Source organism: Sminthopsis crassicaudata, chromosome 2 (assembly GCF_048593235.1).
Source record: "Sminthopsis crassicaudata isolate SCR6 chromosome 2, ASM4859323v1, whole genome shotgun sequence".
Taxonomy (NCBI): Eukaryota; Metazoa; Chordata; class Mammalia; order Dasyuromorphia; family Dasyuridae; genus Sminthopsis; species Sminthopsis crassicaudata.
This window is the reverse complement of record NC_133618.1, coordinates 272,630,882-272,658,391: the sequence shown is the minus strand read 5'-3', so window position 1 is coordinate 272,658,391 and position 27,510 is coordinate 272,630,882. Positions and strand designations below refer to the sequence as shown.

General features: G+C 36.3%; 1 protein-coding gene across 3 annotated transcripts in view; it reads right to left on the bottom strand.

Moving 5' to 3' along the window:
* CAPN3 (calpain 3) overlaps positions 1-19,699 on the bottom strand; it is an 89,012-nt gene extending 69,313 nt beyond the window's left edge. For all 3 annotated transcript variants that reach the window (XM_074289382.1, XM_074289383.1, XM_074289384.1), the window contains exon 1: positions 18,986-19,699. In XM_074289382.1, the coding sequence (XP_074145483.1) occupies positions 18,986-19,294 (309 nt within the window). In that variant the 5' untranslated portion in view covers positions 19,295-19,699. The remainder of the gene's footprint in view (positions 1-18,985) is intronic.
* Between the last annotated feature and the right edge of the window lie 7,811 nt (positions 19,700-27,510).

Sequence of the window (27,510 nt, the reverse complement as noted above, 5' to 3'; positions counted from 1 at the left end):
GGTTTGCTTAAATTTGTATTTATGGATTTTCTCTTATCTGCTTTTTCGGGCAAAAAGTATTTAAATGTATTATTATCTTGATAAATCAGTCATGAACAAACTGGGGAAATGTATCAGATCATAGCATTTTTAGATAAATGAATAAAAAGATTTAATAAGCACTTACAATATTAACAAGCACTATGCAAATAAACAGAATTGAGACTGTCCCTAGACTTCATTAGCCTAATCTAATGGGAGGAATAACATATATAGGGAAGTGGTAGCTAGAAAAGATAGCTTTGGTCTGGGGAGTCACAAGTATGGTGAGTGCAATCAAGTATAATTCTGATCTTTCTGAAATCAGAAGCAACTGATTACTGTAACCAGAACAAGAGGTGGAGGAAGTGGGATATGGAAATTGCAGCAAGAGATCACATGGAAAGATGTTCCAAGATATCTGTAATGGATGGGGGTAAAGTATAGTCTAGAGCCTATAACTGTAGGAGGAAGCACAATTAGTGGTAGAAACTCAAAGAGCCAAGTTCTGTCACCTGTCAATTACTGAGCTAAATATCCTTATTCCTGATTCCACCCGATGACATCATTAAATTTGAAATAATGGCTTTTGAATGGTGTGTGTGTGTGTGTGTGTGTGTGTGTGTGTGTGTGAATTGTTTATATATCATGAGTACCGAGCTTTTATCAGAGAAATTTGAAATAAGATTCCTCCCCACCCCTATTTGATCCCTTTTTCCTTTTTATCTTAGGTACCTTCATTTTGCCTATGGAAAACATTTTCAATTTCATGTAATCAAACTTAATTTCCCACCAATCCTTAGGTGCTCTATTCTAGAAGTGCTTTAGCTCAGAGCTCTGTCCAGGGCATTTTCCATCATGGAAATCTGGCCCAACTCTTTAATAGGATGTGTCTATTCCTGAAATAGACTCTATGAGGAAAGGCTGAAAGAATTGGATTATTTGACCTGAGCACTTAGTGAGTATTGCCTGACCAAGGTGGAAAAATAAAGGAATTGGGTTTTTTGACCTGAGCATTTAGTGGCTATTGACTGAACAAGGTGAGAAAGAAATGGATTTTAAGTATAAGAAAAGCTAACAAATTAATAATGGTTTGCAACTATTCTCTCTTTCCACTGAGAAATACAGAAGAGGTAATTGACTGAAACTGTAGCTATTAGGATTTTCAAGGTTGGTTGTGGCATCTTCTCTGAAGACTGTATAAAATGGGCAGAAATCTAACTTTATAGGATGGTCTTGTCTTGAAATCAGAGGTTTAGACTAGCAGATGTTTTGAAGTCCAATCTAGAAAATGATTTTGTTATTCTGTAGGTATAAAACTAAAGATCCATTTGGGCAAATTTTCCAGAGAGCTCAATAACTCTTAATACAGAAGAATGTTTTGTACTTTGATTTAATGATACTGGAACACATATACTAAAGAAGAATTGCTTCCCAGAGGAAGAAAAGAGTACTTGTATAAAAATGTTCATGGATGCTGCATAATTATAAAGAGCAGGCTTGGTGACAGAGAAGAGATGAGAAAATGCAACTTCCTTAATTCTCTGTAGAGGTAAATCTCTAGACCTACAGAGTATGAAATTCTACATAAGCTGCCAAGAACTCTACATAAGCTGCCAAGAAAGCTTATAGAGATTGATTTTGCTGTACTGTTCCTCCCCTCTTTTTTACATTCTTTATAATATCCTTTGGGTAAGGAGGTAGGTATACATATTTGGGCATGAAAGCAATATAAAAATAAGAAATCAGTAAAAAATTTTTAAAAAGAAGAAGCATTATTTGTGATATAAAAAACTGGGGAAAACCTAAGTGCTCAACAATAGGTTAAGGAAAATATGGCATTATTAACATAATGGAATACATATAGCAACTAGAAATGATGTATATGTAGACTATTAATAACCTGAAATGTATATATGAACTACTACTTAGTGAACAAAGTAGAACAAAAACTAATGTTTATATGTCAATTACAATTATGTAATAACATTATTACATGGATGAGATTGGATAATATAAATAGAGCTTAAGGTTTATTAGATTGTTTACTCCCTGTGTAAAGTTGCTTAAATTTCTAATTTTAAAAAATGCCTCGGGATCCATTACATGAGCCTAAGTTGGGTTTATAATCATATTGGCACAAAGCTGGCATGGATAGTCCTGCTATTGCTGAGATATGTAGCTCTAGCACTAGTAGTCTACTCTGTTCCACCTCAGGAGGATAAGAAGCCATAAGCATATGGTCCTGCTGTTATGTCTATTTTTTTTTTTTTTTTTTACTGCCCTTAGGTGGAGTACAAGAGATAACTGTAGCCTTGTAAACTTTGAGATATGGCCAGGAGTCCATACTGTTATTGGCCAGTAGCTGATCCTGGCAGACAACAATGAGGTGTTTGAAGAGCAAGTTGTCCAGAGATATGAGTCCATGCTAGAATTTGCTGGCTGTTAAACTGGTAAAAAGTGACCTTCTTGACAGAGTACTAGTGGATAATTGAAGCCAAGAAAGAGTTGTCTGTCCAGCAACTATGCTACATTTGGAAATGAACTTGATAGGGTAAATGCTTTTCAGCATTAAGCTTCAGCCCACTCTTCCAAGGAATGAAGATAGTATAGGGAGAATATATCTCCTGTTTAGGGGAATGTTGTATATGTCCTTCTCAGTGAATATACATTTGTAAAACCTAATTGATATCTCTTGGTTAAATGATAATGGGCTGCAATACAATCATCCAAGACAATCTCAAGGGACTTGATGAAACAGGCTATTCACCTCCAGAGAAAGAACTGATATTGTCTGAATATAGACTGAAATATTTTTCTTTCCTCCCTCCCCCTTCCTCTCCTCCTTCCTTCCTTCCTCCTTCCCTTCTTTTCTCCTTTCCTCCCTTCCTTCTTTTTTGTTTGTCTTCTTGTACAAAATTACTAATGTAGAAATGTTTTATGTGATTGTATAACCTATATTGGGTTGCTAACTATCTTAGGAAGGGGAAAAAAGGGAGAGAGGAAGAGCAGAATCTGAATCTCAAAACTTAAAAAAAATGTTAAAATTTGTTTTAAAAATGTAATTGGGGAAAAATAAAATATTATTTAAAATTTATAATGGACTGCTAATCCCTGGGTCAGTCAATGATATAAGGGAGATATCAATTGTATCTGATATCCAGTATTGACAACATATTAAAATAAGGATTCATGTTCATCTTACATTTAGCCATCAAAGTGATTTTTCTAAAGGACAGATCCAACTATGTCATACCCACACTCATCCCTTCCTCAATAACTTTCTATCACCTCTGGGATCAATACAAATCCTCTGTTTGGCATTCAAAGCTCTTCATAACAGTCTCTTACCTTTCTAGTCGCCTTGCACTTTATACTTTCCTCTCCTCCATGTAGACTTTGTGCCTCCTTGCTGTTTTATGAACACCATTTTCCATATCTCAGTTCTGGGAATTTTCTCTAACTTCTCATACATTCAATGATCCCCCTCCTCATCTTCCTCTCTTGGCTTCCCTAACTTCCTTGAAATCACAGCTAAAATATTGCCTTCTACTTCCTTCTATTGATTATTTCCTATTATATTTTATAAAACTTATTGGTACATAGTTGTTTCCATATTTTCTCCCCCATTTGTTTGTGAGCTTCTCTAGAGCAGGGACTGCCTTTTGCTTTTCTTTGTATTTCCATCTCTTAGCACAGTGCCTGGGCACATAGACAATAAATGCTTAATAATTGACTTATTTAAACCATTAGGATTAGAAAGACACCTTAACCTCTCTAGAAAATCCCCTAGAATGCTGAAGGGGGTGGGAGATGTACTCTTGCTCTGGGGATTTGTCTTGCCAGTCAGAATTGGGATAAGAATGTCAGAGAGGATATGGAATATATTAGATACAGAATAGCCTTTATTTAATACTATTGAAAATACATAAAGAACCCACTGTAGGTCATAAATAATCAATACAATTTTCTTTTGTCTCTGGCAAATCCCCTCTTATTCCCCCAGGAATAATTATATTATATATAATATAATTATATTATATATAATATTATTATATATAATAAATAAATATATTAAATTTGTAATTGCTAATGAGACATTCTCTTAATTTCCCAACATCAATGTTCCATTTTTAGCCCAATTATGCATGCAGGCCTCCAGTCTTATAGTGCTATCTTAAGAGTCTGGAAGGAAAATGAACTTGGAATTGCTAGAAAGGCATCCCCCCATCCCATTGAACCTGTACTGTATGAATAACTCATGAGAATAGTAGAAGGCAAGGTTTTGCCTTTGCCCCAAGAATTGTAGCTTAGTTTCTTGCTGTTCCTCCAATTATGATCACTTATTACATTCTTTTCTTCCCCAGCACTGCCTAGGAATTCTGATCTCTCACTTTTTTGAAGACTGGATTTAAAACTCAACAGCTGACAATAGTGACATCGAAGAGCAGAAAATTATTCTCAAAGAATAGAAAGATAACATCAGATCACAGTGTCTAGAAATCTAGTTTAATTCTATCATTTCACTTATAAGGAAACCAAGTCCAAGAGAGGAAAATTGCTTATAATGAAATCAAAGAGGAGACAATTATTCTGGAAAGACAGGATGAGATACGTAGAAAGAAACTTTTTTACTCTATCAAAATTAAAGGAAAAGAATGTTTGGAGTTACATTTCTTTAATAATTAGGAAGTAAAAAGGAAGGATGCCTAATCTAGGAAAGAGTTTCTGAACCTGGGATCCATGAAGTTGTTTAAATTTTTTTTTTTTTTTGATAACTATTTCAATGCAATTGGTTTCTTTGGTAATCATATGCATTTTATTTTATTCATTTAATAACATTATTCTGAGAAAGGATTTGTAGGATTCAGTGGATTCCCAGAGGATCTATGTCATACAAAAGAAGAAGACCTAGATGAGAGGTTGGTCTTAAAGTCTTTGGCAAGATATAGCTGATCAAGGAAGTGAAATCCAGAAATGCTGGCACCCAGGGTCAAATGGAAATCCCCTTCTACCTCTCCCCTTCCTCCTTGTCAAAATCACACAAAACAGAAGTCATGGGAGGAAATGTTAGTGGAAATTGAAGTGATTTCAGAGAAGAAGCAAAGCTAAGGAAGTGAAATTGAGCTAGAAAGAGACAAAGGTCAACTTCAGAAGAGCCAGGGAAAGTGTCAAAGAGGAGAGAATTCAACTGGAGAAACCAAAGACTGAGGATTTCTAGGGTTTTACACATAATTCCTCAGTACTCAGTAATAATAAGCAGATTAGAATCAATTAAAATTTAGGCAGATGCTTTTTTCATCTGTATTTCAGGTGCCAAACAAGAGGCTTGAGCACAGAATAGGGGCTTAAATGATTGCTCATTGATTGACTGATGGATGTATTGGGGAAGAATTGTTTTTGACTTTGAAGATCTTAGTGCAGTTTTAAACTATTAGAGTTTAAAGGAGCTGAACAGTTGCCTACCATGCCCACTAATTATTAAAATAAAACCTTTTCTCTAAAAACAAGGAAGAGCAATGGAAATAGGTTGGATTTAGAGTCAGAGGTCTTAGGTTTGCATCTTGGCTTGGTCATTTACTAACCTTTGTAGTACTTGATTTCCTAATCTATAAAATGAGGGGAATAAGAGGAGGATTCTGGGAAGGTCAGAAAATTCCAGGCTTTCCAGATTTCCCTACAAACACATCAAAATTGTGCCTCAGGGCAAACATAGACTGGTGAAAAATCAAGAAGACTTGGGGAAGAAGAGAGGTTCTTCTGGGACAATCCAAGAAGACCTGAAGAAAGACCTCAAGACCAGGTCTAACCAGCTGAAATGAAGTATAAACATTACCAGACTAGCTTCAAAGAAACAGCAGGGAGCCCAGGGAGTAACCTCAGCAAGAACCACAGGAACTTTCACCTCCCAGATAGCAGGATATAGGGTCCTGAGTCTTGGAAGACTGAGGAAACCTTGCTGATTAGGAATATCAGGCCCAGCTGCACTACAGAGATGAGACCTTGGGTGATAAGGAACCAGCACACCTGTGAGTGCAGAGGCAGGGGGGGCAGGGACCCTTGAAACAAAGGAGAAGACCCAAGAAACATCGGGTGGTTCTGTTGCTGACTGTGCCTATCACTGAAAGAGCTTGGCAGTTATGGCATTTGACTCATGGACATCAAAAATTGTTGGACTTAAAAACCCCCAGGAATCATTGGATTCTCTGAGGCATGATAAGACTGTTGTAGGACTTGAAAACTCTCAGGAATCATTGGATTCTCTGAGGCATGATAAGACTGTCGTAGGACTTCAAAAACTTTCAGGGATCATTGGATTCCCTGACACGTGAATCAATGGACAATAGATTGGTTTTGGACTATTTCTTGGCTGCTGAAGAAAGCATATGTGTGACTGATGTTTACATACCCTCCTTCTAGGACTTCTGGAAATCTTTTACAAGACCATGTTGATTTATAATGTTTGTTATATCACTACCTGCATGTACAATTCATGTTTGTTACACCACATTGAGCCTGCACTGGCTGTGGGGAGAGTCATCACTAATAGCCTCTGCATTATTGCTATGTGCTTGTGTAATACCTCCCATGCTGATGGGTTTGTGCATTCTTGTCTCTAATAAGATCCTTCAGCCTAGAAATCTTCTAGCAATCCCCACTTCCCTTTGGTGCTTTTCATTTCCCTTCCTGAGAAGTTGGGGGGGGAGAGTGTCATCACATCCTTTTTGGGGTTCTCACCTCCCTGAGAAGTCAGGGATGGCGTGACCACCTGTGTTCTAAAACAAAAGAAAGCAGGAGATGTAAAGGGCTAGAACTGAGCAGATGCACTTAACATAAGGTAACCTAGCACTCAAGGCTAATTACCAATTGGACAATTCTCTATTAATATATGCTTGGAGAATGACCCTACTCAACTCCGTGCTGGCTTGATCTGTGGATGTGGACAAAGAAAAGGAAGGAGAGATCAGAGGGTGAAGTAGGCAGACAGGATCATTCTTTGGCAGTGGAGAGAGAAGGAGGTGTGTAGATTCCTATATCTAATCCCCTGAGAGTGACCCCAAAAGACCAAGAATAAAGACTTTTGCTTGTCCTGACTCCAGCTGATTCTAAGATATCCAGGGTACTAATGTGGGCACAACAGCTGCTCCCAGCACTTGCAGCAGGGTGGAGCTCTTGGTTTAGGATTCCAGGTCAGAAGGGAGAGCTTAAGTGAAGACACAGGTACCATCCCACCTCACCCCATGATTAGAGGGACTTAAATTAATAGTTCTTATATATATTTAAAAAAAAACAGTCAAAGAAGAAAGAACCCAACCATAGAATTTACTATGGGAATAGGGAAGATAGAGTTCATCTTCAGAAGAATTCAGTGAAGTTAAAAAAAAAAAAGCCTCTTCTACCCCAAAGAGTTATGTTAAATAGTCACCTTTCCAGAAAGAATTTATAGAAGAATTCAAAAAAGACTTTAAAAATCAAAGAGATAGAGGAAAGAGAGAGAGATAGAGGAAAAAACTTTTTTTTAAAAAGCATCCAAAAAAACAAGATTATGAACAATTACCAATTAGAAAAGGAGATTCAGAGTTTTAAAGAAGAAAATAATTCTTTGAAAATTAGAATTGGGCAAGGGGAAGCTAATAAAAGTACAAGAGATCAGGAAATAACAAATCTGAAGGAATGAAAAAAATAGAATAGAATGTGAATCAAGAAAAAAAAAACCAGATCTGGAGAACAAATCAAGAAGAGAAAATATAAGAATAATCGGACCACCTGAAAGCTATGAACAAAAAAAGAACCTTGATACAATGATACAAGAAATAATCCAAGAAAATTATCCTGGAATGATAGAACGCAAGGGGAAAAGCAAAACAGGAAAAAAATCCACCAATCATCACCTCAAAGAGATCCTGCATGGATATATGAATATTATTGCCAAATTTCAAAATTGCCAGATCAAAGGAATAGAATTAAAGTAGAAGAGGTAGCAGGTAGGAAAAAAATTAGAATAGAATGTGAAATGTAAGAAAAACAACAGATCTGGAAAACATATCAGGAAGAAAAAATAAGAGAATAATTGAGAAATACATAAACACTATAACAAGGATCAGGAGTAGAATTCATTAGGAAAAAAATAGGGCTAGTAATCATTGAATTCAGATAAAATCAAACTTAAAAATTCAATCAAGAGAGAAATCTATATTATGTCAGCCATACTAATGTTGTTTTAGATGCCCCTCTACATATATGTAAATGTGTATATACATGTGTATTTATATGTATACATGTACATATGTATATGTGTACATAGATATATGTATGTATGAATATATATGTGTGTTTGTGAATATAAATATACCCATGCTTAACTGTAGCCTGCTTGGGGTGGTGGTGGGAATGAATAGGGAGGAAAATTAGGTAACAAATGTACACCAGACCCAAAAGAATAACCTACAAAGAAGAAAAGATTCAGTCATGAATATATAATCTCTTCTATTATTACATCTGCTTTCTTGAAATGGAAATTTATTGCAACAGCAAGAGATACAAAGAGAAATTCCATTCAAAATAACTGTCGAGAGTATAAAATATTTGGGAATCCATCTACCAAAGAAAAGTCGAATTATATGAGCAAAATTACAAAACACTTGCCACAAAAATAAAGTCAGATTTAAATAATTGGAAAGACATTCAGTGCTCATGGATAGGCTGAGCGAATATAATAAAGATGACAATACTCCCCAAACTAATCTATTTATTTAGTGCTATACCAATCAGACTCCCAAGAAACTATTTTAATGATCTAGAAAAAAATAACAACAAAATTCATATGGAAGAATAAAAGGTTGAGAATTTCAAGGGAATTAATGAAAAAAAAAAGTCAGATGAAGGTGGTCTAGCTGTACCTGATCTAAAGCTATATTATAAAGCAGCAGTCACCAAAACCATTTGGTATTGGCTAAGAAATAGACTAGTCCATCAGTGGAACAGATTAGGTACACAGGACAAAATAGGGTACAACTATAGCAATCTAGTATTTGACAAACCCAAAGATACCAACATTTGAGATAAGAATTCATTACCTGAAAAAAACTGTTGGGAAAACTGGAAATTAGTATGGCAGAAATTAGATATGGACCCACACTTAACACCATATACCAAGATAAGATCAAAATGGGTCCAGATCAAAATGGGTTCATGATTTAGGCATAAAGAACGAGATCATAAATAGATTAGAGGAATAGAGGATAGTTTACCTCTCAGACCTGTGGAGAAGGAAGGAATTTATGACCAGAGGAGAACTAGAGATCATTATTGATCACAAAATAGAAAATGTTGATTACATCAAATTAAAAAGCTTTTTTGTACAAACAAAACTAATGCAAACAAGATTAGAAGGGAAGTAACAAATTGGGAAAATATTTTTACAGTTAAAGTTTCTGATAAAGGCCTCATTTCCAAAATATATAGAGAACTGACTCTAATTTATAAGAAATGAAGCCATTCTCCAATTGATAAATGGTCAAAGGATATGAACAGACAATTTTCAGATGATGAAATTGAAACTATTTCCACTCATATGAAAGAGTGTTCCAAATCACTACTGATCAGAGAAATCCAAATTAAGACAACTCTGAGATACCACTACACACCTATCAGATTAGCTAAGATGACAGGAACAAATAATGATGAATGTTGGAGGGGGTGTGGGAAAACTGGGACACTGATGGATGATGATTGGTGGAGTTGTGAAAGAATCCAGCCATTCTGGAGAGCAATTTGGAACTATGCCCAAAACGTTATCAAACTGTGCATACCCTTTGATCCAGCAGTGCTACTACTGGGCTTATATCCCAAGGAAATACTAAAGAAGGGAAAGGGACCTGTATGTGCCAAAAATGTTTGTGGCAGCTCTTTTTGTAGTAGCTAGAAACTGGAAGATGAATGGATGTCCATCAATTGGAGAATGGTTGGGTAAATTATGGTATATGAATGTTATGGAATATTATTGCTCTGTAAGTAATGACCAGCAGGAGGACTACAGAGAGGTTTGGAGAGACTTACATGAACTGATGTTGAGTGAAATGAGCAGAACCAGAAGATCACTATACACTTCAACAACAATACTGTATGAGGATGTATTCTGATGGAAGTGGATATCTTCAACATAAAGAAGATCCAACTCACTTCCAGTTGATCAATGATGGACAGAAATAGCTACACCCAGAGAAGGAACACTGGGAATTGAATGTAAACTGTTTGCACTACTATCTTTCTACCCAGGTTACTTATACCTTCGGAATCCAACTCTTAACCTGCAACAAGTAAATTGGATTTGCACACATATATTGTATCTAGGTTATACTGTAACACATTTAATATGTATGGGATTACCTGTCATGTAGGGGAGGGAGTAGAGAGAGGGAGGGGAAAATTTGGAAAAATGAATACAAGGGATAATGTTATAAAAAATTATTCATGCATATGTACTGTCAAAAAATTTATAATTATAAAATTAATTAAAAAATGGAAATTTGTTTTTCATATTTTGAATCCCTCCTTTTGTTCTGCTGGGCACATGACAATATTTTGTTTTATTTTTTCTGTCTTTTTCTACTTTTGAATTTTATATTTAGTTTTAACAAAATTTTGAAAAATGAGGGCTTTGAGCAACCTGATTTTTAGCTCTATCCATCAATGGGACTGGGCAGCTAAGTGGTACAGTGGATAGAGTTCTGGATCAGGAAAACTTGTCTTCTTGAATTCAAGTCTGATCTCAGACACTTTCTAGTTGTGTGACTCTGGGTAGATCACTTAATCCTGTTTTTCTCAGTTTTTTCATATGTAAAATGAGCTGATGAAGGAAATGACAGACCAAACCAGTATCTCTGCCAAGAAAACCCCAAATGGGTTTGTCCATGGAGAGTCCAATATAACTGAAATGACTGAACAACAAAAACCAGTAAGACTATGTGTAATGGATGGACCTGAGTTAGGGTAGTTTGGAGAGGGGAAAAAGACTCTCAAAAGAGGCCAAAATGTAGAGGAGCTTAGAGGACCTCAAGACTTGATCATATCTCTAGCTTAACACTTTAGGGAATTTCTCTGGAATATAATTGAGGAACCAGCTCCTCTAAATGTTGACTTCTTCCTGGAGTTTTTCCTCTCCCTCCAGATTGTTATTGTTCAGTCACATCTCACTCTTTATGACCTCATAGATCCTAACACATCAATATTGTCCAAAGGGTTTTCTTAGCAATGATTTCTCATTTCCTTCAGCACTAGATTAAGAAAAACAGCGTTAAGTGACTTGCTCAGAATCCCCCAGCTAATAAATGTCTGAAGCTGGATTTGAACTCGGGTTTTCCTGACTGAAGACCAGCTCTCTATCCACTGAACCACCTAGCTATCTACTCTCTCAGGTTCCAACTTTGTCTGAAGAACTTCACACCTTGTAAACAAATATCAAATTGTAAACATTTTTAAATTTAAGATCTCATTGTCTCTATTATCTGCTTCTTATATTCTCCAAATTTATAAAGTAGACTGGGGGGAAATCAGTTTATCAGGTATCTTCTGATCAGTTCTCTTCCTCCTAATCCTTCTGTTCCCACTACATATAATAACCTTATTTATAACCAAGGGAAGAATGATTCTCTATCAAATGCGAATAGTTCTCTCTTCCTAACAGAATTCTGGCAAGAAAATTACAGTTTACAATGGAGATAATAGATAGGGATACATATATCCTTATGTATGTTGATATATCTATATGTATTGATATATCTTTATCTGCTTAGTTCACCATTTCTCTGCATGTTGAGACTGCAATTTCTTGAAAATGTTCTGGATGTGTTACAATATCCTGGATTTCCTCATTGCCCAGGAAGATGGTAGTAACTCCTCTAAAGAGAAGAGGCTGTGAGTAACTGTTTTTAGGGGTGTGGGGTTGTATAGAAGGATTATATTAGAATATGAGGAGATATAGGAGGGAAAAGAGAATCATTTCTCTGGTCTTTCCTGGCCAATTCATGGGTATGAAGTATGACAAGAAGGTTGATCTTTACATTGATTACATGATTAAGGAATCGTTTTTATTTCATTTTCCATAACTTATTTATAATAATTTAGTGCAGTAGTATCAGTGTAACACTGATGCAGCAACTTTCCTCCCATAACAATATAGGGAAACTTTACCTCAAAGACAATCAAGCTGTCCCTGGGGTCCTGATTGGTTTTAGCTTCCCTCATAAGGGAATGCCCTTCTTTCCCCTTCAATATCACCCCTAGCAGACAACATGGAGTAGGTGTGGGCAAAGCTGCTCCTGGGAGCTGGAGTCCTCTAGCGCCATAAAAATGCCAACCTTGTGCAATGTAGGTCTCTCAGACTTGGTGGGTGTTTAAGACCTGGAAAACTGCCAAACCCTGATGACCTAATAACCAGATGGGTTTCCATATGGGAACAAAAAGGCTAAGTGCCACTGTATCCTTTTTGTCTATCCTTGCCATGTTAGGGCAAAGCAAACCTCTTCATGTTAAATATTCAATGACTTTTGATGCCTCATTTGGTTTCAAGTTTGAATTGTTAGAGCCAGAGTCATGCCTTATACTGCTTGGAAAGTACTGATCACCCGAAAGGGTCCTGGTCTTGGGTCCTTAGACTGATGCACTAATCTAGCAGGGAAAGGCTCTTTGGGAAAGCAAGCTGCTTGAGGAAAAGAAAGCAGAGAGAGGAATATCATGGGAATATTTCTTTCCAGATTAAGTTAGACTAATGTCAGATCAGGACAGCTAGGTGGGGCCACAATGCATAGAGTGCTGGGCCTAGAGTATGGAAGACTCAGCAACCTGAGTTCAAATCTGACCTCAGACACTTATGAGCTGTGTCACTGTGGGCAAATCACTTAAACCTGTTTGCCTCAGTTTTATTTCCTCAACTGTAAAATGAGCTGGAGAAGGAAATGGCAAACCTCTCCAGTATCTTCACCAAGAAAACCCCAAATGGGATCATGAAAAGCTGGACATAGCTCAAAACATGAAAGTATCTTATCTTCTATTCTCAGGCTTATAAGGTAATCCCACCAAACCAGTTCTGCTAACAATCAGTTGCAGATTTTGTTGTTCAGTCATTTTCAGTTGTGTCCAACACTTCATGACCCCATCTGAGGTTTTCATGGTAGAGATAATAAAATGATTTGTCATTTCCTTCTCCAGTTTATTCTACAGATGAGGAAACTGAGGCAAATAGGGTTAAGTGACTTGACGAGTGTCTGAGTCCTGACACTCTATCCATTGCATCACTTCCCCAACATTTACTTATTGTTGCTGTTGTTGACTATAAACATTTTAATAATTTGCAAATTGTTGTACATATGTTATCCTATTTGATTCTTACAACAACCCTATGATAGGTACTATTATTTTACAGATGGAAAAACTGAGACAGACAAATTTGATGACTTCTCTAGGCTCACATAGTTTATAAGTGTTTGAGGTAGAATTTGAACTTGTCTTTGTGACTCCATCTCCAATACTCAATTGCCTCAGCTAGCAATGTTAGCCTGAATAATGAAAAAAAGTTTCCTTAAGAATGAAAACAAGTTTGCTTACCACCACTACCATCACCCCAGGTTAGCCTGAATAGTGGAGATAATGTAAGGGTTTTTCTTGTATCTAGTATTTATTTTAAAGACTAAGACAGCCTATTTTCTACCCTAAAATGCTCAAGGATGACCGAGATACCTTTCTTTAGTAGGAATACCTCTTCTAAAGATTTAGGGTAGCTAAGAGGTGGAATGGATATAGATGAAGAAATTGGAATCAGAAAGAACTGAGTTCAAATCCAATCTCAGACACTCATGTGATCCTAAACAAGTCACTTAACCATTATCTGCTTCAGTTTCCTCATCTGTAAAATGGAGATAATAGCAACACCAGACTCCTAGAGTTGTGAGGATCAAATGAGATAACATCTGTAAAGCACTCCATTATCATTATAGTGTCATACAAATGCTGGCTATTGCCATTATTATTTATCAATTAGCCATCCCCAAAAGAATAGCATTAAGAAGTGTTGCTAACAATTTATTTGAGTAGATGCCCATTAGCTGAATAAATTATGATATATGAATGTAATGGAATAAGATTATTCTATAAGAAATGATGAGCAGGCTGATTTCAAAAAGGCCTGGAAAGACTTACATGATACTAAGTGAAGCGAATGGAATCAAGAGAACATTGTAAATAGCAACAAGATTATGTGATAATCAACTGTGATGGGCTTGACTATTTTTTACAATGAGATGAATGAAGGCAATTCCAATAGACTAGTGATAGAGCTAATAGAGAGAGCTATCCACATCCAGAGAGAGAGCTATGCAGACTGAATGTGGATCAAAGCACATTATTTCCTTTTTTAAATTGTTTTTGTTTGTGGCTTTTTTTCATTCTTGTAGTTTTTTTTCCCCTTTTGATCTGATTTTTCTTGCACAGCAAGACAAATATGGAGATATGATTAGAAAGACTATGTTTTGAACCTATATCATATTGCTTGATGTCTTGGGAAGGGAAGAAAAGGGAGAGATGCAGAAAAAATTTTGAACAGAAGGTTTTGCAAAGGTGAATGTTGAAAACTATTTTTGTATATCTTTGGAAAAATAAAATATTATTTAAAAAGAAATTTACATGATAATTTTGTTGTATATTTGAAAGGAATATAAAATTGTACATAGTAGATTTGCAGTTCATTATTGTACCATGTTATAGAAATGATTGTTTTATTCCATAAATTAAAAAATAAAATAACAATTTTAAAATTTTCTTTATAGAAGGGAAAGGGACCTGTATGTACAAGAATGTTTGTGGCAGCCCTCTTTGTAGTGGCCAAAAACTGGAAAGTGAGTGGATGCCCATCAATTGGAGAATGGCTGAATAAATTATACTATATGAATATTATGGAATATTATTGTTCTGTAAGAAATGACCAACAGGATGATTTCAGAAAGGCCTGGAGAGACTTACATGAACTCATGCTGAGTGAAATGAGCAGGACCAGGAGATCATTATATACTTCAACAACAATACTATATGATGATCAATTCTGATGGATGTGGCTATCTTCAACAATGAGATGAACCAAATCAGTTCCAATAGAGCAGTGATGAACTGAACCAGTTACACCTAGCAAAAGAACTCTGGGAGATGACTATGAACCACTACATAGAATTCCCAATCCCTCTATTTTTGTCTGCCTGAATTTCTGACTTCCTTCACAGGCTAATTGTGCACTATTCTCACTCTCTAATTTTACAGATGGGACACTTGTACAGCAAATAACTGTTTGGACATGTATACATATATTGTATTTAACTTATACTTTAGTATATTTAACATGTATTGGTCAACCTGCCATCAGGGGGAAGGGGTGGGGGGAAAAGTTGGAACAAAAGGTTTTGCAATTGTCAATGCTGAAAAATTACCCATGCATATATCTTGTAAATAAAAAGCTCTAACAGCTTATTATTCCATGTCTATGTTGGAAATTCTCAGGGTACATGAGTAGCCAAGGTTATAAACAGTCTTTTTTTTTTTTTTTTTTCTACTGGAGGATTTTTTTTTTTAATTTTTTATTTTATTTTATAATTATAACATTTTTTGACAGTATATATGCATGGGTAATTTTTTACAACATTATCCCTTGCACTTACTTCTATTCAGATTTTTTCCCTTCCTCCCCCAACCCCCTCCCCCAGATGGCAAGCAGTCTTATATATGTTAAATATATTACAGTATAATTTAGATACAATATATGTGTGTAGAACCAAATTTTTTGTTGCACAGGAAGAATTGGATTCAGAAGGCAAAAATAACAGTTTACATTCATTTCCCAGTGGGTTATAAACAGTCTTAAGGCAATATCCCAAGTGGAGCCCCTTTTGTAACTTGGAGGTCTGCCTCAAATGATCTTCAACTTATTGTTAGAAGTTAAACCTGAACAGTGTCCTGGGCAGCCAGTGACTGGATAGAAAGTCGGGAAGACTCATATTCCTAAATTCAAATCCAGTCTAAGACACTTATTAGTTGTGTGACCCTGGGTAGGTCACTTAACCCTCTTTGTCTCATCTGTAAAATGACCAGGAGAAGGAAATGGCAGATCAGTCCAGTGTCTCTGGCAAGAAAACTCCAAATAGAGTCACAAAGAGAGAGACATGCCTAAAGCAGTTGAACAACAGCAATGAACAATATCCTGGTGGACAAGCATATCCTATGGACCAAGTCTGAGAAAGCAGGCTGAGAAAAGTTTCAGTTGAGAGAGTGAGCATAATTTATCTTGGATGCATGCACAGATTTCCATTATATAATACACAATTATTATTTTGAGGTTCATAATTATCTTTGATAAAAATATTATAAATATATACATTTTGTGGCTAAAGGAATTGCAGCTCAGAGAGGTCCTATTCAGCCAATAACCATTTATCAAGCACCTATTATGTGCCAGACATAATAGGGATGTGAAGAAAGGCTACACATCTGCATCCAGAAAGAGAACTATGGAGACTGAATGTGGATCAAAGCTACTCTTTTCACTTTTTTGGGAGGTTTTTTTTTTTTTTTGTTTTGTTTTGTTTTGTTTTGTTTTTTCCTTGTGGTTTTCCTCTTTTGTTCTGATTTTTCTTTTACAACATGACTGATATGGAAATATGTTCAAAATTATTGGCAGATCAGATTGCTTGCTATCTTGGGGAGATAAGAAAAAGAGGGAGAAAAATTTGGAGTGCAAAATCTTACAAAAATGAAAGTTGAAAACTATTTTTAAATGTAATTAGAAAAATGAAATGCTGTTGACATTAAAAACAAATAAAGGCAAAAGACAATCCCCACTCTCCAGGAATTTGCCATCTGATAGGGAAGATAATATAGAAACAAGAAACCAGATATAGACAGGATAAAATGGTAATGAAGTCATACGATCTGGAAAATACCTTAAAGACCACTGAATCCAATTTGTTCATTTTACAAATAAGAAAGAGAGTAGAGTGACTTGCCTCAGATCACACAGCTAGTAAGTGATAGAAATGGGATTTGAACTAAGGTCTTCCTGAAATTTAATTTTAACACTGTCCATCCATGCCATACTATTGTTCCTTCCCCTTCCTACCCTAACCTTAACCCTGCTTAAAAGTGAAAGAATAGGTAAAGAAAATTCCTCACTAAAAACTTCCTATACTAATGAAATTACAGATATGGTTAAACAAGTATTACTCTAATTATAGACATGAGAGAAAAAGAAAAAGACAGAGAGAGAGAGAGACAGAGACAGAGACAGAGAGACACATACACACACACAAGAGATAGAGATAGAAACAGAGAGAAGGGGAAGAGAGGGAAAGGGAGAGAGGGAGAGGGACAGGGAGGGAGGAAGAGGGAGAAGAGAAAGAGTTCTTACATCTTACTGATGTTATTAACTAGCAGAGTTGTTCAGTCAGTTTTTAGTTGTGTCCAACTCTTCATTACCCTATTTGGAGTTTTCTTGGCAAAGACACTGAAGTAGTTTCCTTCTCCAGCACATTTTACAGATAAAGAAATTGAGACAGAATTAAGTGACTTGCTCAGGGTCATACTAGCAGTGTATGAAGCCAGATTTGAAGCTAGGAAGATGAGTTTTCCAGACTCCAGGTGCTACACTTCATTCACTATACTACCTAGCTGCCCTGAACTTGTTCAGAATACCTGGTTTGTAAATACAAGCTTAATATCTTTTGACATTGATTAGATTTGATTTACATTTTCAATATAAAATTGAAATCCATCAGCATTTCAAGTCAAAAACATGCTGTACAAATGCTGAATGGGCCCCTCTGGATCAATGGAATTGTAGTAAGATGCTTCCTGGCAGTAGGGTTCTTTCAGTCATAGAACAGTATTCATTTAATTTCCTGATATTTAACACTCTTCTAATCAACACATTCTGATGCCTTCCCAGTCCTGTCTCTCAGAGAAGTCTCCAGGAGAGGTCACTATGTCATACCATACACTCTGGGAATTTTGTCCTGATGGGAAAGGAGCTCACATTAATTATCAAAACACATAGGTTAAAATGTGAAAAAATTTCCCCATCTTTCAGAGAAAATGAAATTGTTATTCATGAATAACAAAGAATAAGCATCATGTCAGTTGAAGAACTGGAGTGAGCAGTGAAGGAAACGAGTGCACAATCATTTTCTCTTATGTATGTTAGAGAAAATTAGTAACATAAGAAGTTAGGCAAAAATCCCAATGAGAGTTCTGAGGTCTAGGTTTAATCCTGGTGTTACTACTGGACAGTTATCCAACTTTACTAGTTAAACAAGCTAGTTATTTGTCTTCTCTGGGCTTCAAGTGTCCCATCTGTAAAATTAGAGAGTGAGAATAGGCATTTCTCTTCCAACTTAATATTCTGTGGTGCTAAGAAATGTGTGACTGTTGATGAGAAGTTTGCTTTTGCTCACAATTAGTTCTTTCTGGTGTTTCGGTGTTTCAGAAACATATAATTACTAAAAGACTAAATGATCAATATTATTTCAATATGAGAAAGTGGACTCTTAAAAAAAAAAAACAACCCCAAATCAAAATAGAGAAGGAAGCATAATTCCATTGAGTAGGATTTACTTTGGGGAAAAAAAGACAGCATTTGCTTTTATCCAGTTAAGTTAAGGCAGAGATCCAATTATAAAAAGCAAATAATATTAATTAAAAAAAACTAAAAGGAAAATCAGATCCTAATTCCCTCCTGCTGTTGATATTTTGGGGACTTAGTTATGTCTAAGATTACATACTTCCCTCCTCCTCCTGCAGATTTGGGAGAAGAATCCAACAAAACAATTCACAGGATGCCTCAGCTAGGGCACATGTGTAGTAGTGACAGCTGAACGGGGTGGAGGCAGTGAGCGCAAGAACCTTTTATGAGAACAGAAAATAGTCAGCTACTCACCGGTGGTCTCTTCCAAACAAACTGGATGGGGAACTTCTGGCTGTAGAACAGAGAGGTCTCATTGGGAGGAAAATCAGGATCCACATACAGAACCTTCTTTTCTAGACATTTCTTGTGTAGTTGCTCAAAAGTCTTCTCCTTCACTCCAATAATAGGGAAATTTCGGCTGATAATAGCTGAATAGATGCCCCCAGAATTCACCCCACCTGCATCGGTGGTCGGATTATGGACCGGAGAAGGAACCAGTCCTGGGGAAAGTGGCCCAGCCCTTGTCGGCTGAGCCACTGAAGCTTTAATAACTGTTGGCATCACTGGCCAATTAAGAAGGAAAAAACGTTTTTGAAAGAGATGAAGATAGTGTTACCTCCAAAGAAAGGAAGCAGCAGAAAGAGGAAGTTAGTGCTGCTCAACCGAAGGCTTTGTCCTTTGAGAGACACCGTCAACATTGAGACTTCAGAATTTTAAAACCCTCTGGAAGGTGGTTCTGCATATATGTCCATCCCAAATAGCTTAGTGTGACCACATGGCCCCTTGTAGCCAGGCTTTTTTTTTTTTTTCTGATCAAGAAACAAGAAAAGTCACTTTTATCTCAGGGGTTCTTAGCAGGAGCATGTATGCCAGAGAGAAGGAGAGCGTTTGTGCGTGTCTGTAGCAGGGACCCAGAGAAGCTTGAGCCAGGACAACTAAAAATAAACATGAAGAAAGTTAATGCATGTGAGCCTAAGAGAGAGGCAAGCTTTTCTAAGTTGTCTTATTACAGAAAAGAGTGACCTGGCTAGGGAAATTTCTGAGCCTATATCACCATGGAGCAATATTTTCATAGAAAGGGGAAATAGTATGCTTGAAATTAGCAAAGGAAGCAATTGACTAAGAACAATTGCTGAGGTGTCATTGAACAGGAAACAGTGCCATCTAATAACTAATTCGTGAAAACCTATAACAAGAAAAGAGAGCAAGAAAAATGTTGAGTTCTTGAATTCTAGAGAAATATATTCTCTAAGAGAATGTAAATTTTTCATTTCTAACACTAATGAGATAGCACAATGCTATCTGGAGTTAATGACTAAGTGATGCAATAGATAGAGCACTGGGCTAAACTAGAAAAACTCAATTATGTGAATTCAAATCTGGCCTCAGACATTTACTAGCTGTGTGACTCTGGGCAAGTCACTTCATCTGGTTGCCTCAGTTTCCCCATCTGTAAAGTGAGCTGAAGAAGGAAATAGCAAAGCACACTAGTATCCTAAAAAAATAAAACAAACAAACAAAAAAAACAACCAAGTAGAATAACAAAGAATTGGACATGACTGAAAAACAAGTGAACGACAAAATCTGGAGATGGAATCGGTTTGGTGGGATTATCTTAGTTTGGAAGGCTCTGCATGCAGGCTGAGCTTCTTAGCTAAGAAAACTTTCCCTCCTGAGGAATTTATAATCAAAGAAAAACTAGAGAACAGTATGAAACAAAATGAACAACTTTGATTACATTAAATTAAAAAGGCTTTGCTCAAACAAAACCAACAGAAAACCAGATTAAAAGGCAAGTACAGAGCTGGGAAAAAAATCTTTAAGACCAGTATTTCTGATAAAGGTCTCATTTTTAAAATATATAAAGAACTATGTCAAATTTATAAGACTACAAACCATTCCCCCTTTGATAAATGGTCAAAGGATATGAATAGACAATTTTCAGATGAAGAAATTAAAGCCATCTATAATTGTATGAAAAATGTTCTAAATGAATATTGATGAGAGAAATGCAAATTAACAGAACTCTGAGGTACCACCTCACATCTCTCAGATTGCCTAAGATGATAGGAAAAGATAATGATAAATGCTGGAGTGGATATGGGAAAACTGGGACACTGTTGGTGAAGTTGTGAAATGATCAAACCATTCTGGAAAACAATTTGGAACTATGCCCAAAGGGCTATACCTTTTTTTTTTTTTTTTTTTTTTTTTTTTAAAGTAGGTGTTTCCAAACTTTTTTTTTTTTTTTAAATTTTTTATTTTATTTTATAATTATTACATTTTTTGACAGTACATATGCATGGGTAATTTTTTACAACATTATCCCTTGCACTTACTTCTATTCAGATTTTTTCCCTTCCTCCCCCAACCCCCTCCCCCAGATGGCAAGCAGTCTTATATATGTTTAATATATTACAGTATAATTTAGATACAATATATGTGTGTAGAACCGAATTTTTTGTTGCACAGGAAGAATTGGATTCAGAAGGTAAAAATAACAGTTTACATTCATTTCCCAGTGTTCCTTTTCTGGATGTAGCTGGTTCTGTCCATCACTAATCAATTCGAATTGGATTAGCTCTTCTCTATGTTGAAGAAATCCACTTCCATCAGCATACATCCTCGTACAGTATCATTGTTGAAGTGTATAATGATCTTCTGGTTCTGCTCGTTTCACTCAGCATCAGTTGATGTAAGTCTCTCCAAGCCTCTCTGTATTTCTCCTGTTGGTCATTTCTTATAGAACAATAATATTCCATAACATTCATATACCATAGTTTACCCAACCATTCTCCAATTGATGGACATCCATTCATCTTCCAGCTTCTAGCCACTATGAAAAGGGCTGCCACAAACATTTTGGCACATACAGGACCCTTTCCCTTCTCTAGTAGTTCCTTGGGGTATAAGCCCAGTAGTAGTATGGCTGGGTCAAAGGGTATGCACATTTTGATAACTTTTTGGGCATAATTCCAGATTGCTCTCCAGAATGGTTGGATTCTTTCACAACTCCACCAACAATGCATCAGTGTCCCAGTTTTCCCACAGCCCCTCCAACATTCATCGTTATTTGTTCCTGTCATCTTAGCCAATCTGACAGGTGTGTAATGATACCTCAGAGTTGTCTTAATTTGCATTTCTCTGATCAATAGTGATTTGGAACACTCTTTCATATGAGTGGAAATAGTTTTAATTTCATCATCTGAAAATTGTCTGTTCATATCCTTTGACCATTTATCAATTGGAGAATGGCTTGATTTCTTATAAATTAAAGTCAATTCTCTGTATATTTTGGAGATGAGGCCTTTATCAGAATCTTTAACTGTAAAAATTTTTTCCCAATTTGTTACTTCCCTTCTAATCTTGTTTGCATTAGTTTTGTTTGTGCAGAAACTTTTTAATTTGGTGTAATCAAAATGTTCTATTTTGTGATCAATAATGGTCTCTAGTTCTCCTTTGGACACAAACTCCTTCCTCCTCCACAAGTCTGAGAGGTAAACCATCCCATGTTCCTCCAATTTATTTATGATTTCGTTCTTTATGCCTAAATCTTGGACCCATTTTGATCTAATCTTAGTATGTGGTGTTAAATGTGGGTCCATGCCTAGTTTCTGCCATACTAATTTCCAGTTTTCCCAGCAGTTTTTGTCAAATAATGAATTCTTATCCCAAAATTTGGGATCTTTGGGTTTGTCAAAGATTAGATTGCTATTTTTATTCACTATCTTGTCCTGTGAACCTAACCTATGCCACTGATCAACTAGTCTATTTCTTAGCCAATACCAAATGGTTTTGGTGACTGTTGCTTTATAATATAGCTTTAAATCAGGTACACTTAGACCACCTTCCTCTGACTTTTTTTTCATTAGTTCCCTTGCAATTCTCGACCTTTTATTCTTCCATATGAATTTTGTTGTTATTTTTTCTAGGTCATTAAAATAGTTTCTTGGGAGTCTGATTGGTATAAGGGCTATACCTTTTGACCCAGCAGTGCCACAATTGAGTCTGTATCCTGAGAAAATCAAAGAAGGAAAATGACCCACGTATGCAAAAATGTTTATAGCAATTCTTTTTGTGGTAGCAAAGAAATGGAAAATGAGTAGATGCCCAATTGGGGAATAGCTGAACAAGTTGTGGGTATGAAGGTAATGAAATAACAAGCTGATTTTAGAAAGGCCTGGAAAGATTTATATAAACTGATGCTGAGTGAAACAAGAAGAACCAGGAATACATTGTACACAGTAACAATAAGAATATGTGATGATCAACTATGAAAGAGTTGTTTTTCTCAGTGGTTCAGTGATCCAAAGCAATCCCAATAGACTTTGGACAGAAAATGCCGTCTGCATCCAGAAAAAGAACAAAGGAGTCTGAATGTAAATCAACACATGCTATGTTCACTTCTTTTTTCTGTTTTTTTTTTTTCCTCTCACATAGTTTTTCCCTTTTGCTCTGATTTTTCTCTCCCAACATGATTCCTAAAGCAATGTGTATTAAAAATAAATAAATTTACTAGAGAAATAAAGAAAAAGAGAAAATTCTCCCTCCCACTCATGTTTATGTGATCTCCCTGGGACAGTCAACTCTGGCAGCTCAGCCAAAATGCACAGTAAAGCGGATCACACTTGATTTCTCAGGAACCCCATTTTAGAGATTTTAGGGAATGGCATTCTGAACAAACTGGTCAGTCAATGCAGGACAAAAGCCTCAAATAAGATCATAGCTATTTGGCTGACAGATTTACCCCCACATTTACCCCATATGTCATCAATCAACAGACAAGTATTTATTTAAATTTTGACTATATCTCAGAAATTGTGCTAAGTGCTAAAGATACAAATTCAAGGAATGAGACAATTTCTCCTAGGAAGAAGCTTTCTTACTTTCTTTTTTATTAAAAGCTTTTCATTTTTAAAACATATGCATGGATAATTTTTCAACATTGACTCTTAACAAAACCTTGTGTTCCAATATTTTCCCCTCCTTCCCTCCATCCCTTAAATGGCAAGTAATCCAATATATGTTAAACATGGTAAAAATATATGTAAAATCAAATATATGCTCATATATTTATACAGTTATTTTACTGCACAAGAAAAATCAGATTAAAAAGGAAAAGATGAGAAAAAATAAAATGCAAGCAAACAACAACAAGAAGAGTGAAAATGCTATGCTGTGATTCATCCACAGTTCCCACAGTCCTTTCTCTGGGTGTAGATGGCTCTCCATCACAAGACCATTAGAACTGGCCTGGATCATCTCATTGTTGAAGAGAGCCATCCATCAGAACTGATCATTGTATAATCTTCTTGTTGCCATGTACAATGTTCTCTCTCTCTCTTTTTTTTTTTTTTTTTAAATTTTAGGCTGGGGTTAAGTGACTTGCCCAGGGTCACACAGCTAGGAAGTGTTAAGTGTCAAACTCAGGTCCTCCTGAATTCAAGGCTGGTGCTCTATCCACTGCGCCACCTAGCTGCCCCTACAATGTTCTCTTGATTCTGCTCATTTCACTCAGCATCAGTTCATGTAAGACTCTCCAGGCCTCTCTGAAGTCATCCTGCTGATCGTTTCTTATAGAACAATAATATTCCATAACATTCATATACCACAACTTATTCAGCCATTCTCCAACTGATGGGAATCCTCTCTGTTTCCAGTTCCTTGCCACTTCAAAGAGGGCTGCCACAAATATTTTTGCACATGTGGGTCCCTTTCCCTCCTTTAAGATCTCTTTGGGATATAAGCCCAGTAGTAACCCTGCTGGATCAAAGAGTATAAACATTTTGATAGCCCTTTGGACAAAATTCCAAACTGAGAAGCTTACTTTCTAATGGAGAGAGACAAATACACTTATAAGTATATGTTGAATAAAAATAAAAGAATACAAATTCATAATGCAAAAAAATGTAAAAGAGAGGGCACTAGCAGTTGAAAAGATTAGAAAAGGGTTCAGGTAGAAGGCCCACATTGTTCATCTTTCCTTCTGGAAGAGGACCAATGACATGACCCTCATGATGTCTTCACGATGCATGTGAATTGGATTTAAGTGAGGCAAAGCTGCACAAAGTGGTCAGCTTCCTTCAGTCATCAAGTCCAGTGGTAAGACAAGAGTCAAGATGTCTAGTAATGCCCCAGGATGACATGGATGACCTTTGCCTTTCTAAATTAGGGCCTTTCCCAGTTTTCAGTTTGTCTAAGACCATGCCCTCTCTCAATGACTAAGGGCTAGTTAAGAATTGAGCCAAAAGATGATCTAATTTACCATTAAAGAATATCGTCGTTGTTGTTTATTCTTCTTGAAGCCAATTACATCACAATGCCTTGACTTGTGAGTGACTCATCTTGAAGGAAGAGAGAGATTCTGTGAAGCAAATTTGACAAATGAATGAATGCATTGAAAGCATGGTGATCTATGGCTACTACAAAGAAACAGAGAGATGATATCGAGCATCATGTATGAGGAACAGAAACACCAATTTATCTGAATTACAGTGTGTGGGAGGGGGAGTAATATCCAACAAGGCTGGAAAGATAGATTGGGGGGGGGAAATTGGGAAAAGCTTTGAAAGTTTTTATAAAGAGTTTATTTTGCCCTAGAGACAATAGGGAGTCACTGGAGTTTATTGAGTAGGGAAGCAGTAACATGGTGAGATCTTTGCTAAAGGAAAATCACTTTTGACAACAGAATATAGGAAGTATTAGAATCAGGAGAGACTTGTGGAGGGAGACCAATGAGGAAGCTATTGCAATTAACCAAGTGAGATGGTCGGAACTAAGATTGTAGCCATGTGAGAAGAGAAAGGATCTCAGAAACAAGATATGTATGGTATATATGAACATATATTCATATACTACAACTTGCTCAGCCATTCCCCAGTTGATGGGCATTCCCTCAATTTCCAATTTTTTGCTACCACAAAAAGGGCTTCTATAAATACTTCAACACACACATATATATATATATATATTTTCTGTCTAGAATTTAAAGCTCATATTATTATTATTCCTTTCCTTCTAGTTTTCTTACATATTATTCTTTTCCATACAACTTACCATCTAGCTATAATGACCAATCTGCTGTTATGTGCTGTTAGAGCACATGCTCTAACTCCCATCTCTGTGTCTTTCCCTTGGCTTCCTTCAATACTCAAAACTCATTCTTTTCATCTAAGGATCTTGACAAGAAGTGCTATAGCCAGCTTTAATCTTTCTTAAGTCTAGACAATTAACAAAACAAGGAATCAGTCCTGTTTTGTAGCTGATTTCTGAGGTGTAAATGATCACATAGAAGATTTAACAATTGATTAGGGTAGACTTCAAAGTATCTCCCTGTGTATGGGAAATTCCCAGTTTGGAAAATGCAAATCAAAAACTTATCTATAATTGAGAATATCAAGAGGTTCTCCACAACCTTGAGAAACTAAGTGATTTCCCATGGTCCCATAGCTAGTGTGTGTCTGATGTGGAACTTGATGTAAGACTTCCTGGTTCTGAGGTCAACTTTCCAACTATGATGTCATGCTGGCCCTCATGTTTGTATAGAGCTCAAATATAAATTATTTCTAAGCAATATCTTGACTTATCTAATTTTTAGGGTTATGAACTAAAAAGAGCTGATAGATTCTTTTCCATGTGAGGAAGAATCTGAGTAATTGCTGAAAACCAGCAAATGGCAGCAAAAAGATGGCCTGCAGCTTAATGATATCATCTAGCTAGGAGCTGATATCCAGTCCTTAAGGGATGAGCAAGTGCAGCATTGGAATAGAGAGGGATTTGGGACACAAACCTTGGAGCATGAGTTGCCTCAGTTAGGCATATTCCCTATGAATATATCTTTCCCTTAGCCATACATTCTCCTCTCGCTAGTGGTATAAGAATCTATGGGATGAAGAATCTTTAGGCATATTGAGAGATGAAAATTTCCATGCTATTTAATTAAATGTCTTTGGCTTTGAAAAAAAACAACCAAAAAACCCAAGTTATATCTTGATGTCTGAAGTATAAGTTATGAGCTGGGCTCAGAACTGGAAAGGAAGAAAATGGTCTGGATTGCCTTTGAATTATGCATTTTTAAAAATGATGTCATGATTCTCTCCCCCCCCCCCCAAAAGGCCCATCTTTTTTTCCTCTGTCTTGTTCTTTCTAATTTTATTTTTCATCCCTACCAAATTTCTTTTTTTTTTTTAAATTAAAGCTTTTTATTTTCAAAATATTTACATGGGCGGGGTGGGGGGAGGTGGTGGTGCTAAGTGGCACAGTGACTAGAGCACTAGCCCTGAAGTCAGGAGGACCTGAGTTCAAATTTGACCTCAGACATTTAATACTTCCTAGCTGTGTGACTCTGGGCAAGTCACTTAATCCCAATTACTTCAGGAAAATATATATACATGGATAATTATCGACATTCACCACTACAAAACCCTGTGTTCTAATTTTTTTTCCTCCTTCCCTTTCCCCCATCCTCTCCCCCAATTAGCAAGTGATCCAATATATGTTAAGCATGTGCAATTCCTCTGTATATATTTCCACAATTATCTTGCTATACAAGAAAAATCATTTCAAAAAGGGGAAAAATGAGTAAGAAAAAAAATGCAAGCAAACAACAACAAAAAGAGTGAAAATACTATGTTGTGGTTCACATTCAGTTCCCACTGTCCTCTCTCTGGATGCAGATGGCTTTCTTCACCATAAGACCATTGGAATTGAAGACCCATCTTTCTGATATCAATATTATTCACCAGTGAGCAGTGATCTCTGGGCCCTTAATTGAGAGT